Source organism: Salvia splendens, chromosome 9 (genome assembly GCF_004379255.2).
Source record: "Salvia splendens isolate huo1 chromosome 9, SspV2, whole genome shotgun sequence".
In the NCBI taxonomy this organism is placed as follows: domain Eukaryota; kingdom Viridiplantae; phylum Streptophyta; class Magnoliopsida; order Lamiales; family Lamiaceae; genus Salvia; species Salvia splendens.
This window is the reverse complement of record NC_056040.1, coordinates 4844882-4863140: the sequence shown is the minus strand read 5'-3', so window position 1 is coordinate 4863140 and position 18259 is coordinate 4844882. Positions and strand designations below refer to the sequence as shown.

The 18259-nt window shown below is 36.5% G+C and overlaps 3 protein-coding genes across 11 annotated transcripts; 2 read left to right on the top strand and 1 right to left on the bottom strand.

Moving 5' to 3' along the window:
* Positions 1-2065, top strand: LOC121749616 (zinc-finger homeodomain protein 6-like). 2 transcript variants are annotated; one of them, XM_042144196.1, is made up of 2 exons: positions 1-314; positions 877-2065. In XM_042144196.1, the coding sequence occupies exon 2, from the start codon at positions 883-885 to the stop codon at positions 1780-1782; it is 900 nt and encodes a 299-aa protein (XP_042000130.1). In that variant the 5' UTR covers positions 1-314; positions 877-882; the 3' UTR covers positions 1783-2065. The 2 variants fall into 2 exon arrangements, with proteins under 2 accessions (XP_042000130.1, XP_042000129.1); XM_042144195.1 differs by having other exon boundaries at positions 2-314; positions 873-2065.
* A 7367-nt stretch (positions 2066-9432) lies between these two features.
* Positions 9433-13584, top strand: LOC121746856 (U-box domain-containing protein 5-like). 3 transcript variants are annotated; one of them, XM_042140800.1, is made up of 7 exons: positions 9433-9533; positions 9639-9777; positions 10496-10588; positions 11022-11207; positions 11293-11400; positions 11506-12596; positions 12693-13584. In XM_042140800.1, exons 3-7 carry the CDS (start codon positions 10517-10519, stop codon positions 13423-13425), a joined length of 2190 nt encoding a protein of 729 aa, XP_041996734.1. In that variant the 5' UTR covers positions 9433-9533; positions 9639-9777; positions 10496-10516; the 3' UTR covers positions 13426-13584. The 3 variants fall into 3 exon arrangements, with proteins under 3 accessions (XP_041996734.1, XP_041996735.1, XP_041996733.1); XM_042140801.1 differs by lacking the exon at positions 9433-9533 and adding an exon at positions 9540-9557; XM_042140799.1 differs by lacking the exon at positions 9433-9533 and having other exon boundaries at positions 9564-9777.
* Positions 13585-13697: 113 nt separating this feature from the next.
* LOC121746857 (tubby-like F-box protein 5) lies at positions 13698-17538 on the bottom strand. Of its 6 annotated transcripts, none has more exons than XM_042140806.1 (5): positions 17402-17538; positions 16400-16763; positions 16214-16301; positions 14710-14839; positions 13698-14627 (listed from the first exon to the last, which is right to left on the bottom strand). In XM_042140806.1, the coding sequence occupies exons 2-5, from the start codon at positions 16736-16738 to the stop codon at positions 13958-13960; spliced, it is 1227 nt and encodes a 408-aa protein (XP_041996740.1). In that variant the 5' UTR covers positions 16739-16763; positions 17402-17538; the 3' UTR covers positions 13698-13957. The 6 variants fall into 6 exon arrangements, with proteins under 6 accessions (XP_041996740.1, XP_041996736.1, XP_041996737.1 ...); XM_042140802.1 differs by having other exon boundaries at positions 17370-17533; XM_042140803.1 differs by having other exon boundaries at positions 17267-17532.
* Between the last annotated feature and the right edge of the window lie 721 nt (positions 17539-18259).

The following is an 18259-nucleotide window of genomic DNA, read 5'->3' as shown; positions in this document are numbered from 1 at the left end:
TTACACACACTAACTTGACCAAAATGCTGTGCTGTGGACCATCATTTTCTCTTCCCATTACATCCTCAACAAACCCACAAAACAAAACTCTCTCTCTCTAAATAATGTTAATTGCTTCAAGAACCCCCCCAATTACATCTACAATCAATTAAGATTATAACCAAGATTGTATACACAACTGGAGAGTGAGAAACAATCAGTCCTCTCTCTTTCTTTCTCTCTCTGGGTGAATGAATAGTGTTCAATAAATGAGGAAATGGATCAGTGTTGAAGAGAAGCAACATAATCTTGTCTGTCTGTGATTTTGTATAAGAGTAAGTTTTTTTGACTTATTATATTATTTTATTTGGTTGGATGGCTTTTGGGGGACACGCAAACTTCCTCGGTTTCTTGCAAACTTCTCTCTCTAAAATAGTTGCCTGAAACTGGATTTGTTGTTGCTGACGGTGGTGCACTGTCGTTTTATCTGAGGCTTTGCTTACTTTAATTGCATCTTTGCTAGGGTGGTGGGGTTGTGGCCCCATTTTGAGTTTTATGTCCCAAATTAAGTCCTTATTAGATTCTTTGATTAATTATTTCTCCTTAGATTTTCTTGGAATGCCCCCTCCCTTCTGCTTATTGGGAATAGGGTTTTGAGAAGTAGTATTGGCTAGAATGGGGTGGTGGGCTTACCATTTCAACATAAAACAAAAGGAAATCACTCTTTGATTATTGAGTTGATTAGCATCTCCTCCTCCTTCTCTCATTATGTTTAAACCAAATTAGAGCTCATTAATTAAACATTTTGTGATGATGATGATGATGATGATGACCATATTCATGGCTTTGGAGTGATTGATATTGTGGTGTTAATTTGTTTCATCTTGTTCTAGCTAGGATTGTATGGAACGCAGAGGTGAAGAGAGAGATATAGGTTTCAATCCGGAATCGGAATTGAAGCTGCCGCTTGCCCCCATTGTTTCCACTCCGCCTGATAGGAGAGGAAATGCGGCGGCGTCATTCCGCCGCGGCAGCGCCATTTTCAGCCCTAGTCAAACCCTAGATCACCGCCACCGCCATAGCCACAATCTCAACCCTCCGCTTGTGCTCAAAGAACCCTCCCCAGATCCAGATCCATCCACCCCAAGAGCTGAATGCCCCTCCAATTCACGGACTCCGACATCGCCGCCGCCTCATCCTCCGCCGCCGCCGCCAGAAGCTCCAAGCAATTGCGTAATCAGATACCGCGAATGTCTCAAGAATCACGCGGCGAGCATGGGCGGCCACGTGGTCGACGGATGCGGAGAATTCATGCCCAACGGAGAGGACGGCACCGCCGAGGGTTTGCGCTGCGCCGCCTGCGATTGCCACCGCAATTTCCACCGGAAAGAAGTCGACGGCGAGGCGGCCCAACCATCCAATTTATACCAATTCCGCACGCCATTGCTCACCACCCAAACCCCCTCCGCGGCGCACCACCCGCCCCAGGGCGGGTTCGCGGCGGCCCCGGCGATAATGAGCTTCGGCGGCGACGAGTCCTCGAGCGAGGATCTGAACATTTTCCAGTCCGGAGGCAGCGGAAATGCAGCATTGCAATTGGGGTCGAAGAAGCGGTTCCGAACGAAATTCAGCCAGGAGCAGAAGGATCGGATGCAGGAGCTCGCGGAGAAACTGGAGTGGCGGATTCAGAAACAAGACGAGCAGCTAGTGCAGCAGCTCTGCCAAGAAACCGGCATCAAGCGCGAGGTTTTCAAGGTGTGGATGCACAACAACAAGCAGGCAATGAAGAAGAGGCAAATTTGATCAAGAAGAAGATGATGATCTTTTAATTTAGGTAAGTTAGCATCATCATTAGTTGATTAATTAATTAATTAATTAATCACCTCATTAATTCTTCCGAATTCGAACTAGCTATGTCCTAATTTAGTAGGATTAATTGCGGCGCCATAGCTAGCTACCTCTTTTGTTACTACATTTTAATAATAAACAGACTGATTTATCCAAGTTGTTGTTATTGTGGAATCATGAGATAATCCATGTCAATTATGTGCAAATTAAGAAATTAATTGAAGGGCTTGTTTGTATACGAACTGGGCCAGGGTAAGCTGTGAAAAGCTGACCTACTTATCTTTACTTCTGTAATGCATATGAACACGCCATGTATCATATGTAAGGAAATGGAATATATCTATAATCTAGTGAAAGGAAACATATGTAGGGAAATAGAATATATCTATGATCTAGAGAAAAAAAGCTCATGTTAAAGGAATTTTATTTACTTTACATGAAAACTTCAAAACATTATGATGCGCAAATTGACCAGCAGAATTTTCTTGTATACTTTTGATTATTATTGTATGGAAAATTTGAAAAAATAATTTGTATTTGTGATAAGAGTTAAATGAGGAATTTGGCGCCAATTTACCATGAAATTGTGAAATAAGATGTGGAGATTAATTTGGAAAAAAATTTCACTTCTAAATTAAACGTATTCCATTGGAGATTGTATTTATTAAGACTAGAAATTCGTTTACATCAAGTTCTTCATAGTTTAGTTGATACTGGTACTTATCTAACTTGGTTGACTCAACACTCATGGGTGTTTGAAATTGATAAATAACAAATGATGTATAGGACTTCTTTATATGCACGAATATTACTCTTCATGATGAATTTATATCATATACTATATGCATATTTTAATTTTTTGATAGTCTTGATTGAAGTAACTAGTAAGTATACGCTTATTATGATCATAAGTGAAATTTTAGCTGGTACTATAAGGTAAAAATTAGGGTTACCTAGTGCCTCCATGGATCACATATAAGCATTATGATTTTCATTATACTCCTTGAACATGTTCGGATTGTCAATTGCAACAGAAGTTTGATAATATTCACTTTGGGTCAAGTTTCACGGATTTGTTTTTGGGTCACTACCAAAATGTGTCAAACTAATTGGGATTGATTGGATATGAATTATATACACTTTTCAACTTTCCTCAAACTGGGATAGGTTTGTACTAATTAACAGAACAAATCATTAAGTATAAATATCACATTGCACAGAAATGGGATTTACCCAATTTCCGTCTCAAATAGCGGATATATATAAAAATAATCTCCGTGTTTTAATTATGTGATCTGTAATAAAGTTGAATTTTGCATGTATCAAGCCTATATATATCTTTCCAAAATGTATTACTCCTACTAAATGAAAAAATAATAAATTCCGTAGCAATTTTCACCTCTAGATTTTAACTAATAATAAATGAAATCTGACATACAACTTGAATGCACTCAACCATTCTGTGGTGAGCTTTATTTTTTGGCAGTCAAAAGGAAGAGATTAAAGCGACCATTTATTGCAGCGCTACTACTGCTCCAATTTCAGGGGCCTCAGAAATTCGGATGAGAATAAAAAAATAAAAATAAAACAAAAAAAATCTTACTAGAAGAAAAAGAAATGGACGGTTACATGGAAGTCATAGTGTTGCAATTAACATGCCTGCCTTAATTAGGTCATGCCTAGTTAGATATGACCAATATATATCAGGTACGGCATCCTTTGATAGATATGGTCATCTTCTTATTCACCAATATTAACAATTCAAAGTTTTGTTACTAGTACAAAATACTAACTTTAACTTTGATTAGTAATTTAGTATTAGAGGATTTTAATTGGGACTCATAAAATTGCATGGGCATTAGTAGTTATTGGTTCATCCACAGAAAGTATCTACATATAAATATAAAAATATATTTGAAATTTAAACTTCAATTTTGTGATTAAACGGTAACACATAAACAGGAGATCGAGTTCCAAACTATGCATGAAATATTATATAGTAAATTCAATAGACATTCATGCGATAATGAATAATTGAAACAGTTGGAGATTTTAACAATCAATAGGGTTCCTTGGGTAAAGTTTTCTTTTGTATTCCAAAGATTTCTTTTTGTTTAATTAACTTGAAATGTTGTAACATTGCTAACGAAATCGGAATTCAATATAATATATATAATCATCCTCGTGGCATCCGTGTTTTTTTAATAATATGATAAGAGCATGTCGGTCTCATAACTCTCTTAGTTTGAATTAATATTCACAAAGAATATATATTAAATTAAAGATAATTGTATAAGGATTCTAACAAAATTCTAATTGCATATGTTACTAGAGAAAATTGCTATACTAGTACTCCCTCCGTCCTATTGAAAATGACTCATTTTACTTTTTGATTTGTCCCAACAAAGATGACCCATTACTTGAAATGATAATACTTTTTATCTCTACTTTATTCCTTCTCTCTTACTTTACTCTCTCCACTTAATATACAAAATAAAACTGCATAAAATCCCGTGCCGCCCAAGGAAGGGGTCATCTTCCTTGGGACGGATGGAGTATATTATATCGATATGTTGATTGAATTTGTAATATATTCTAATTGACTTTTTTATATTTATATACTAATCGTGTTTCTACTATGTGCTAATTGAGTTTGTAATATATAGTAATTGAGTTTTATATATGTAGGGATTAGACTGTCAAGAACTCATTAATTATAGAGACCTCCTTTAGGTCAGCAACAGAGAGATGGTCAATCTCTCAAGAACAGACCAAGAACAAGACAAGAACAAGAGTAAATCACTATTAGTACAATATATAATTAACAACCCTAGTTATATTGAATCTCGACCGATTCAAGTCCAAGCTAGCTGATATATCACCTCCACACTAGATGGACGAATTAGTAATACAAGAAAGTAACAAATCTAAATAGACCAGTCTATAACACAAGAAGTTATGCAAAAGCAGTAAAGTGAAAGAAATGATGCACTAGCCAAGGACCTCCTCGACCACCGACAACCACAAGGTGAGAACCGTAGGAATGCCTGAACTAGAAACCTTATAGTTTCACCAATTACCGCTCACCACGACCGAGATCACACCACACTTTCAAGGACTTACACTGAAAGCTGCAGAACACAGAAATATCTCGAATCTCACAAGAAGAACCGAAAATATCTCCTTCGACTTCGCAGGTAGAACACAAAAGTTCAACCAACCGTTGGACTTCGCAAAACAACCCAAGAGAAGAGAAGGAACGATCTCACAAAGAAGAGAAGGAACGATCGGAGACGGTTATCGAAAGAGAGAAAAATTCTAGACAGAGCACAAACCCTAATTGCATAGAAGAGTCTAGAATGAGTAAGTGAGTGAGTGAGGGAATTGAGAGAGCCAAGTGTCAGTGTGAGTAATGTATCTCACCAACGAAACATAAAAACAATCGGACTACTCACGCTTGTGATCCTCGTCGCATACCCCATGTAAGTGATTTGGCCTCATAGACACTACAATAAAAAAAATGTGTTAAGGACATTCTTTAATGCAATTAAGGACACTAATTTGTATTCTAAATATACCACCAATGCTTCAAAAGCATCCATTAGTGTTGGTGTCACAACTAAAATTATGGAAGCGTCATAAAAAAACAAAAGAGTAAGTTAATTTGTCCTTAATTTAGAAACGCTTTCTTTTGCGTCTTAAATTTTTGTTATTTTTTTAAGAATTTACAACACAAGTAATTGCATCTAAATTTTTGTGTCCTTAAAAAACAAGTTTTTTTGTAGTGCGATTTGGGCCACGCACAACATATTTGGACCTACACCAATAAATCATAATTGGGCAAAATATAGATCTAGGTCCATAACATCCCACATTATATGTTAATACATACAGATTAAGTTCCTGCAATATATTTTGTTACATTTTGTTCATGTAGGAAATTTTGGCTCGCACAGTACTACCAATTTCATCGAAAGGGTGGTGGATGAAACATTGCAAAAATGAAAAAAAAAACTGAAACTTTATCATTTTAAATTAAGAATTTAAATCTTATAAAACCTACCATATGTCAATGCAACATAATATATTCATGACAATTTGGTCCATAATCATTAGAAGGTGGAACAAGTATTTTGTTGGTAGGCTGGAGCTGTATATATTGTGGGCTTTACACGTTTTAGGGTTTTAAAGGTAGGGAATATAAGACCAATAGTGTCACAATAATTTTTTTGGTAGTAATTTAAATCAATATTGTGGCTATAAAATTAATAAATGAATAATTATATACCCACAGCACAAAAATCATTGCAGACCCAAATTGTTTATTCCGTGCGTAATTGCAGGCCTCTACATCGTCTGAGGCTGCGACGTTTTCCTTGTTGATAATATGTCGAAAGCAATAATAAAAACAAAAAAAATAATTAATAGACCATTTTCATTAAAAGAAAACAATTTAAGTGGCTCTCAAGTTACATCATGCAAGTTGCATTCGATATTTTTTAGATGAAAGACACGATGAGTCAAATTTGAACAAATAGTATTCACTATGTCTAAAATTAATATGCGACAAATCAAACCGTGTTTGAATTTGTCGTAGGTTGACTGTCTTATTTTTTAGTCTTTGAGTAGATATATTTAGTAGGAGTATGTGCGCTGACGGATATAAGTGAAAAAGTTTGCACCATAAATCTATTTTATTTTGGGCTGCATGACTTTTATGGTAGAACGATGCCCTACCACAATATACGAATTGATTTCCCAAAATCATTTATGTTTACTGTATTCTGCATAAAAATATTACTGCTACAATATGCCTATTACATTTGAAATTATGAATTTTTCCCCCAAATACTGTATTAGTAGTTTATATGGATATAAAGTTGTAGTAATCAATTGAGGACTATATTAAAATGAGAATTTGAGAACCAATCAATTCGTTAATTCATTAATATCAGTTGATATTATTCTTACGGGAATAGGACCCTATGAATATATATGCAAAGAATCGATAAATTAAGGCAGATAGAGGTGAAGCTAAGTGGTGCCATAGGAAGCCCATGGTCTCCCACGAAATTTAAATATAAGTATATAGTAATTCCTCTGTTCCATAAAAATAGACACTTTTTTCATTTTAGTATGTCCCATAAAAATATAGGCTTTTTCCATTTTAGTCTATTCCATAAAAATAGTCAATTTCTATTTTTGGTAACTTATTTTTTTCTTAATGAGATGAGCCTCATTCCTCTACTAATTAACATACTCAAATAACTTTTTTTTACTATCTATCTCCTACTTTACCAATTATATTAAAACTTCTGTCATCCCAAATATATCTATTTTTATGGCATGGATGGTGGTATTATTTTTCATTTCCGTTTCTCGACATTGTGGTTCTTTAGATGCTGATGATGCTTCACTCCACAACCACGTCTCTTTTATTTTATCACCAATTCTCTAATTCATTTTCTCTAAGTTTTACTTATCATTCTCGTGCAAATCCAATTGTCAATGTTACAACTATTTTCGGCAATACCTACAATGAAAAATATGTCATACTAATATTAACTAAAGCTTGACACTGTTGAATTCTTGGCTTCGCATATGAGGTGAAGAATAATAGGTCAAGATAAAATAAAAAGAGTTCCGGGAAAGAGGGCTTTTCGACATCAAAATAGGGCCAAATTAAAAAGTTGTCTTTTGGTAGGCCAATCAAAATTCATTTTTCATTAAATTAACAAATAGACCAATAATATATAATTATATATAGCCTGTGGCTTGTGGAAATATTGACAGAGACTAGTTAATTAGGAGCACAATTAGCAGTAGTGCAGTATATCATTTTATGATTTTATCATCAGTGACAATAACATAACATCATTTTTTTTATAGAAAAACAAATCCCCCCCCACATTATCAAGTTCAGTTTGCAGTGAGCTATTACAATCTGTTTATATGTCTTGAATCCGCAAATTTTAGAGCATCTACTATAGCAGTCGTCCCGGCGGACGTCCGACCGGCGAGCGGGTCGTCCGTCCAGGACGTCCACTATCGGGGCGGACGAGCGCAACGGGCGAGAGGTCGTCCGCGGTCATGTGCGGATGTCCGTCGGGTCGTCCGCCGTCTCGTCCGCTATTGTGGTTACTCGACAGACGTTAGCTATTTTCGATTTTTTTTCAAAACTCTATATATACGGCTCGTTGCACTCCGCCTTCCCGGGCCCCAGGTAAGGGGCGTCGCCCGTTCGGCTAGCGGCAAACTATACAGATTCAAGACATATTAACATGCACTCTGTTTGAATCGTTTTTTTTAATTGTACTATTTAAATTTTTTTTATTTAATAAAATTATTATTGCACTTTCTCCGTCATTATTCGTGTTGAAATTTTAATTCTATAATTGCATATTTGTGAATTTGTGAATTTTTATTATTGTGCTTGTCCGCCGGGATGTCCTAGTGTTTGTCTGCTATTGTGCAGTGGGATGTCCTAGTGAAGTGGCAGTGCAGTGAGATGTCCTTATGACGTGGATGAGGTGTTTTTGGGATGTCCTTGGGCTTGTCCGTCGGAATGTCCGCCCATATTGTGGAAGCTCTTAGTACTAGTATATTTTTTTAATTTATTGCACACACTCCTAATCATTTGCCTTTTATCATATTTTAAAATAAAGTTCGGCTAAGTTCAACCTTACCATTATTAGCATACTCCCACAACCATAATTCACCATATTAATGCTCCTACTTTGGAGTAGTACTACTATATCTTTCTTCTTGATTTCTGCTTTTCAGTTTTGACCTTAATTAATTAACTCTGCTTTAATTCCAAAAGCCCCCCCTCTCTCTCTCTGCATTCATTTTTGAAAGAAACACAAAGTGACCTACTTATATGGATGTGAATGTATCCCGTAACCCGTGAGCTGGCCCGAATAGCCCGTCAAATTTATAGGGTTAGGGTTGGAAATTTCTAGCCCGATAAAATCAAAACTCGATTAGCCCGCACCCGATTAACCTGGAACCCATTAGGGCCAGACCCGAAAACCCGATATAAAATTTCTATTATTCTATTTTTTTACTCCTAATTCGACATTTCATTAATTAATTTTAACTAAAAAAAATAACTTTCAATTTTATATTAAATATACAAATTATATATTAAATTTTTATTAATATAATAATTGATAAATAAATTAAAAACTTCAAATTAAAAAAATATATTTAAATTTCTAAAACATACATTAAAATTCTACAAATATCTCAAATATTAGTATTTGATCATGTTTATGATTGAGTTTAAGCATATATTTCAAATATATCATAATTAAATGTTTTACATAGTATAAATATTAGTAATTTTAATCATTATTTATTAGATTGATCGCATGTTAATATTATCGGTAGCAACCCGATTAACCCGCTGAACTAGCCCGAAACCCGAGCTTTTAGGGTTAGGGCTGAGCTTTTATAACCCGAAAGAAATTACAACCCGATTAGCCCGCATCCGATTGATCCTTAACCCGAAGGGTTGGCCCGAAATCTGACGGGCCGGCCCAATTGACATCCCTATCTACATATCATCATGTTCAGTGCTTGCCTTTGGATTGGGTTGTATTCTGTAGGGTCAAACTGGGTTGCCATGAGAATTTCTTGGTGGGTGCTTTAATTGTTGTGGTCCAAGCACCTCAACCATTGTGCATCTGCCTTTATAGTTTGATGTACACATCCACGACCTTATCATTGTACTCTTCACATAAAGTTTGCATTTTTTTTCCATTTCGGAATAACAAACGTATTGTAATTTCATTTTCTACTGTTTTCAGTCTTCTGGGCCGATTCCGGATAGAGATTAAGTTCATGGGGTTTTGATCATCTGAGATATTTTGAGATTCTGCTGCTGCTTGTAGCAAAATTGTGGTGAAAAACGATTCTTTTTTGTGTGTGGCATGAACGTCATAGGGGGTAAGGGATTTTGGATTTGGTTGCTCTGTTTTCCGTTTGCTGTTAGTATGTCGATGACGGCTTCAGTGCAGGGGTGGAGCTAGGAATTTGTAGGAAAGGGGGGAAATTTACATATGAAGTGGAATTTTAAAATTTTGAGGAGGGGCAATTAGTAAAAGATTAAAAGAAATTAATTTAAAATGAGTATATAAATACATGGGATGAAAAACATGAGGTGGGGCAATTGCCCCTCTTTAATAACATAGATTTGCCCCGGCTTCAGTGTCATTTTATTTATTTAAAATATGTAATGTTTTATTGTAATAGGATATTGCACCTTGATGGAAATCTTGTGGTTTTATAAGATCAAAATCAGAATTTTTCAGATGCTGTAGTTTGAGTACAATATATAGATTCTTGAGATACAGACTGCATTTCTTAGTTGTTAGGCTTAGGCTAGCTCAAATATGAAAAAGTTTGAAGATTTACAAGTGATGTAGCATAAAAAATGCATTATTTGACATGCTAGTGATTCATACCTTGCTAAATATGAAAATTTAGACTTGGCTCATTGATTCAGGTGATGGAAGCTAAAATTTCAACGTTCTAGTTACTCTAAGACAGTTGTTATGACTTGAATGTCTGTGTAATCATAACAGTACTATATGTTGAGAGGTTAATTGATTGGTAGACATAACTTGGATCAGCAAACTAATAGTATAATTATGTCCTTTGGCAGCTGGAAGGTTTTTAATTTTTCATGAAAGTTGTTTCCTCAATGAGAAATCATGCCGAAAGTGTTCAAGAACTCATGCAAACTCAGACCATCAAGGTACGACTACTACTCTCGAGTCATTTTTTAATTTTCTAGATACTATGTTTAACTAAAAATCCTTTAAGAGGCTACTCACACCATGGAACATCTTGGAGTTTTTCGAATTATAATTTGTATTCTACGGTTTCTTTCTTTCTTTTGATCTTGAAAGGAGACTTTGATTTTGCAACAAGAATAGGGAAAGTATACCCCATTTTTGCCGAGATTGCTGTTTCAACATGCTCTTCCCTTATCCGATAAAGTGTTGCATTCAGAGTCTTTGTCACTATATTGATCTTAGAAAAGCCTCGAGTTTTATATGCTTCAATCAAATTTCAAATAGTTCATACACCAACTGTTTCTACATAAAAACCATATTTTCTACAATCAAATATGAGGTAGTTCACCAAATTCTGTGTCTTAAAGACTTGGGATATAAATATGATTGCAGGTGCATGCTCAAATCTATTCAGAATTATTTAAGGTGGTCGTCCGAGTTTCAAAGAACTTTCCCGAAATAGAAGCAGCCCGCCCTCGATGCTCTTCAGGAATAGAGGCTCTTTGCTTGTTAACCGATGGTATTGTTAGAGCTAAGTCTCTCATGCAGTACTGCAGTGAGTCAAGTGTACTTTATCTGGTATGTGTCTCTTCCGTCCTGTTGATATGAAATTCTTGTCTTTTTCTCAATGTTCTAATGTTCAATATTTACTAAAATCTTACAGGCACTTACTGGAGATGTAATATTGTCCAGATGCAAAAAATCAAGAAATTTATTGGAGCGAAGTCTCTGCCAACTTCAATCTATGGTCCCAGTTTTGCTGGCTGCAAAGGTGAGGAATCATCACTAAATAATGATAGGACACAAAATACAATTTTCTTATTGCAAATTTTCATAGTAATGCTGATGAAGTCTTGTCTCTGTTATTTTCAATCAGATTTCTGGAATGATAGCCGATCTCAGGAGTGCTGCGTTCTTTTTGGATCCATCCGAAGAGGAGGCTGGAAGGGTTCTGCGGGAATTGATTCACAGCTTAGCAGTTGATTATACAGAGGAAGCTGCACTTGCTGCTCTTCGTACTGTATCCTCCCGTCTTCGTATTTCATCACAAAAGGCTCTACTGACCGAGAAAAGATCTATTCGAAAGTTGCTTGACAAATTTGGTGAAAAGGATTCAAGTAAGAGGAAGATCTTAATATTCTTCCTGAATCTACTGAAAAAATATGGAAAGGTTATAGCAGAAACACAAACTGACAATGTTGCATCAGAGCATGGTAACCGTTTCCCGATTCCAAACCGGCATCTTTTAACAGAGGATGTGGAGCTCCGTGCAGATTATAGGTCTAATGAATCCCATATCAACACCTTAAGCAGGCCTGTGCCACCAGAAGAATTCCTATGCCCTTTATCATCGAGGTTAATGTATGATCCTGTCGTCATTGCATCGGGGCAAACTTTTGAAAGGATGTGGATCCAAAAGTGGTTCGATGAAGGTCACTGTACTTGCCCCAAGACTCATGTGGAGCTATCTAATTTGTCTCTCACATCAAATACCACTATGAAGGATCTGATCATCAAGTGGTCTACCATGCATAATGTGTCTGTTCCCGACCCGACAAAGATGCATGAGGGACTTCTTAGGTCTTGGGATTCCATCAATTCCGTTGCTAGTCTGACCAATTCTATGGTTGGTTTAAATCTTCCACTGGATTACAGCAATGTGTCAATGGGATCTAGTCTCGGTTCAGATTGCTCGAACACCATGATCAGTAACGAAGTGAGATCAACACATGAAATTGATTGGGAATTTCTATCCAAATTCACTACACTTCCCTGGGATTCTCAGTGCAATGCAGTTGATGATATCCTGAAGAAACTGATACACAATGAACAATATTTGGTGGGTATCCCGTTAAGAAAGTTTGTCCGACTAATCCATGGATTTTTAAAGGACGCCTACGACCGTCATGACATGGAAGCACAGATGACAGGATGTCAGCTATTGTATGAGGTGGTGCAGAAGCACAGGTAATTATATATCTCTACTATATTTTCTTGAAGTAAGTACTAATTATTTGAGATAGTTGCAGATTCTAATCTACTTTTGCTTCTGTGGCATTACAGTAACAGTGTATCGTATTTGAAGGAAGACGAGTATGGTCAGTTAGCATTGCTTCTTGATACAGAGGTCTCAAAGCAAGCTCTCTTCATATTGGAGGAACTGTCTAACAGCCAACAATGTGGTCAGAAAATTGCTGCTTCAGGTGCTCTCGTTGGCATCTTTAACATACTCGACAGCCAGATTCAGGAACTGCTGGAACCAGCGTTAAAGATATTGAGAAATCTGTCTTCAAATGGTGATGTTGGTTCTTTCATCACCCCTTCAGAACTGATGCCCAAACTAGTCCCACTTTTCGAAGATGATAGCCTAGTGAGTCACTGCATAGTCATTTTGAGGAACATGAGTGACAATGAAGAGGCTAGAGTTGCTGTTGCTTACACAGATGGTTGTATTGCTGCAATGGCCAAAGTACTTGAGAGTGACAATCGGGAGGATCAAGAGTATGCAGTTTCAGTACTCCTTAAGCTGTGCTCTCAGCGTGTCGAATTCTGTCAGTTGGCCATGAAGGAGGGTGTTATCCCTGGCCTTGTCTGCATCTCTGTTAACGGAAACAGAAGAGCAGCTGCGATGGCCTCTGAAATGCTGCGGATTCTGAAAGAGGATACCGCCGAAGAAAACTCTGGAGCAGATGCTGCTAGTATAGACTCTACCCCACAAAGGAATGATACAAACCCTCCAAAAGCATCAAGATTTCTGGGGAAATTTTTTGCCAAATCAAGTGCAAAGAAAAAATAATAGGGAATGGCTTGTTTATATGGTTAGCTGTAGTAGATTGAGAATTGAAGATATTAATTAGTGTGATATGGTGATGTAACCATGTGTATGTATGTAATATTTTGTAGAAGGATTTTGATCCATGACGGCCAAACAGTGGTCTTAGACTAGATTTGTTGATTTGGTATTTGCTCTCATTTCATTCATGGGGGTTTTAACTGATAGTCTCACGAGCATACAAGTTGCAGCTGCAATTTAAATTGTATATTTAATTTGAATAATATTTACCCATATTTAGAAGACACAAACCACCTAGACTAAGAGGTGAATGATTAAATATTTCATCCGATAGACAACATTCATAACAAATATCATAACTCAAATGAAGATCCATAAATTCAGAACAAGAGTTTCCATCTGAGCTTCTAAATTATAATTTACTACCTGCACAGTAAAGGTTCTGAATTCTCTGAATCGGAATCATGCATGTCCGTTCATGGCGCCTCTGCAAGCTGGACGAGGATCTTGAGGTACGTAAACCATCCAAGACTCATCATTCACAAGCCGGTTTGGTGTCGAAGCTGCTCAAGCAGATCGCAAAAGCTTGAAACGCAGAGAGTGGGTAGCGATAATCCATGGTAAAAATGTCTTTCCCAATCTTTCCAAACTGCAAAATCACCTTGTCCTGTTCTGCAGCAGGAATGTTTAGCAGAGGATCAATACGGGCCACAAGCTGGAAGTTTTTAACAGATGCTACTGTTACACGGCCTTTGAAATTCAGGCACCAGCATTGTAAGTGTTCATGCCACCTCGGGGCCTTGTTTTTCAGAACGAGAGCCTCTCCAGAATGTGTTGGTACCGGTGAAGTTGTCAGGTTCGGGGAGACGAAAGATATAGCTGGCTCCTTTTCTATTGAAACCTTTAGGACTGAGGACTTGTCCTCACCATACTGAGGAAATGATGTCGGGGTTGGGGCAATGCCCCCCTCCTGAATAGAAGAGACTGGAATAGAGAGCATCGTGCAATGCATTCTTCTAGGACCTCTTGTGCGAAGAACATTGAGTTCATAGGAAATGGTGGCCACACTGTAGTTATAAGCAGGTAATTTTGGAGAAACTTGCTTAGCATTAAATCTTCGACTGTGCCGACTCCTATGCTGAATTGCAGCATCATTCGGAGATTGGCTGTCATATATGGTAAACTTGGTACCCAGGAAATTAGATCTGATCACAGACATGCAATCTTGTTAGATTAGAATATAGTGATAGATTCTCAAAAAAAAGGTGTATGAGATGGCTTGCCTACCTAAGTTTTCCAACATAAGTGTTGCTGGCTCTAGAAAAATCATCACCAACCAGAGAAATTAAGAAATCTGTGCTTGTTGCCCTTCTCATCTTTCTGGCTGTCAGCAATAATTTATCACTCTCATCTTCAGCTGCCAACATAGATTTATGAATCAGCAAAAGGCATCCTGGTGGCTAACCATATAGTACTATCTAATTGGCTTGCTGAAGTGATTAAACTCATCCACAAAAGAAGGAACCAAATTATTACGTATAAATGTATAAATATGTTTAAAAAACACAGAGACAACTGGCCTTTACTTTATTTTGTGCTTCTTAACCCAGGTTCATCCTAAATATAGGAAGAGTATGAACATCCTTGATCCAACCATACAAGTAACTATATCATTCACATTCACTTAAACATAACTGAACTGTATCAACTTTAATCTTTGATACATTTCACATAAGTCTTGATGATTTTCCAATACAAAGCTATTGCCAATGTGATTCCATCCTTGTAACGAAATACTTAAGGACAGTAGCAACCATATGTCTTAATATAAATACTACAGTGTATAATTTATATTAGGGGTAAATCGGGTAATCACTTGGCAGGACACAATCAGAAGGAACAACAATAAGCAGAGAGAAAACATCTTTACGCAATCATTTCTGGATTTTCATAAGGTACATACTTCATTAGAATACCCTTGAGGAAGATTACAGCTGATGGACTTCAGATTCCTTTCATTCCTCATAGTAGTTAAGGAAGAACCCAGAAGCATGTACACACGATATTACTCAATGGTCAACATAAGTAAAAGCAATCATACAACGGCGTACCTTCCCGATTTAAATACCAAGCTAACGAAAGAAATCTTCCTACAGTTTACGCAGAAAAAGTTTGAAATAAGCATATATTGTCCATTTGCACGCCACAGGCCGCAACACTAATAAATAAAATTCCCGATGCTTCATAGAAGATTAAAGATGCATCATGCAACTTCAAGCAAGAATTAATCTTGATCCCATATTACTCCGTATTTCTCTGGGGATTATTCACTGAACATGCATTATTCTATGCGCCATGGAGAGGCAGTGTGAGTTCAGAAAGGGATTTCCGCACTGTTGCAGGTCAATCAATGTGAAGAAAGCGGGTGATTTATGATGAATTTTGCAGATTGGATTTAAACCATAGAGTAACAGACATGGAAGGGGGGCAAAAGAACAAGCCAGTTCCCGGATGAGACAATTCATTTTGTATATCTAGACTAGATGGAGACTCATATATCACAAGAGATCACTTTAAGAACCAATTACAAAAGTAAGACAAAAATGTTAATTTCCAACACACACACAGTGCATTGATGTATAAAAATGTAGTTTATTAATCTATGATCAACATCCATAAATCCTGCTACATAAGCAATTAAGCCTTTGAAGATATAAGAAGTGGTATGGGAAATAATAGAAACAAAGCAGAATCAAAAGAATCAAACTATCTAGTGAATAAAATAACTTACATAGAGTCAGGCCAAAACACAGGCGATAGGTAGATGTAGCTCTATCCCTCTTGATAAAGCATTGGACTGGAGCATCTCGAGGTCCCGGCTTTTAGAAATAAATGAACCACATAAATTTAGGTATATGAAATTCATCCTCAGAATTCAGAAACAGGTCTACTACTAAGACAGGATGCATAAAAATACCTGCTTTAATGAAATGGGGAATGTCAGTCTCCCACATTCCTCAGGGGTTTTAACAATATCCTTGGTAACATCCCTCCAAGATCTACAGACTGATGCACAAGAAACAACAACCGCCCTAGCAGGCCAAGCAGTCTCACTCTCTTCAACCCTCCTGATGATATCCAAAAGCAATTCCGGTGGTAAATTTGCCCACTGCCCTTGCTCTATCGGCTCTGAAAGAGTTACATCAGGGGCTACAAAAGACCTCGTATGGCTGCGCCAGTGCTTCCCCTCCACACCTCTCCTTGACATGCTGCCAATCCCATCTCTCAGCTCCCGTACAATGCTCTTGAATGACATCTCGAGTGATATCGACAGACGCTATCTTCAAGTAAACATGGTAAATCAGAGGCAATCAGAAATCAAGAATCCCAAATTCATCTCCATGCTTAGCTCAATTCATTTTATCAGGCTTGCTTACGGATCCTAGACAATTATTTCAAGCTCAAATCCCATAAACACATAAATTGCTACATCAACTGAATTGAAGAAGTTCCAAAGAGAGATACACAAACACAAGAAATCATATTTTTTGCACCTTATGAATCAGCGAACCTTGAGATTAAAATGCGAAATTCGAACTGAAATTAAAAAAAGAAAAGAAAAAAAACGAATCATATTTGCTAGTTTGCATTCATTTAGCTGCAGGATATAAAATTTATACAGATTCACGAACGACCGAGTAAAAATTTGTTTAAACCCAAACTATAATTATAAAATAACAAAAATCATGAACTAAAACACAGTGCAAAAAGAAAACAGAAAAAGTAGGAGGGGAGATTCAATTTTCCGGAGATCCAGAGAATAAGTTGAAGCATTCACACAAACCTGAAGAATAAACTAACAATGAAATCGAATGGGAAAATTTCGCTGAGAACGAATTAATCGGACGAAAGAAGATTCAGATCCATATAAATGTGAAGACAAAAACCTTATCATCTTCCCTAAATTTTCGGATTTAACCTCTACATAGCTGAAACCAGCGTCGTCTCCGCAGCGGGAATAGCGCAAATTGTGATCACGAGATCGGAGAAGACAGAAAATAACAGCTGCTTTCACAATACTGAGCGCAAGCGTTTGTCTGCACACCTTTAAATTTGTGGTTCTCTCTCACCACATATTTTATTATTCAAAATTAATTTCTTTTCCCTTTTTTCATAAATTTAGGTCTATACTTAAAAATTAGTGGCATGTCCAATAAAAAAAGTGAGAAAAAGATTAAAAATATTATTTATAGGAAATGAGACTTATCTTATTAAAAAAGAAATATATACAGAAGATTAGTCTTTTTAGCCGTTGGGCCTTATTTCGATATTTTTTATGTGCTTAAATAAATGGTATACTATAATTCACAACTTCCGAAATTCTTTATTTAGACTTTGGACTTAATTTTGTTTTTTTTTTCACACGATGCACTTTCATCTCATGAACTAATACATGTCATTTAAGAATTTCTCTCCAGCTGATTTTCCCTCTTAATTCTATTTTCAAGAGAAATCTAGAATTTAATTAAATTTCATGACATTAATATCCAATTGTACCAAATAATACTATAGGTTTGCCTTTTTTGTTTTTTTGGATGATATTAGTCAATGACGATGTACATACTTTATTGATGATAATATTTGGATTCTTATGCTTTTACGGAATTAAATTATTGATTGGACCACTATACAACATCTCAAAAATGCACATCCATCATTATTACTCATATAGATTGTATAACCTGCTTCACTATATGAGTGTTCTTCAATTTTATTTATTTTGTTCACTTTTTGAGCATTGCAACAAATGTCAGATTCTTTCATCGATACGAGTACT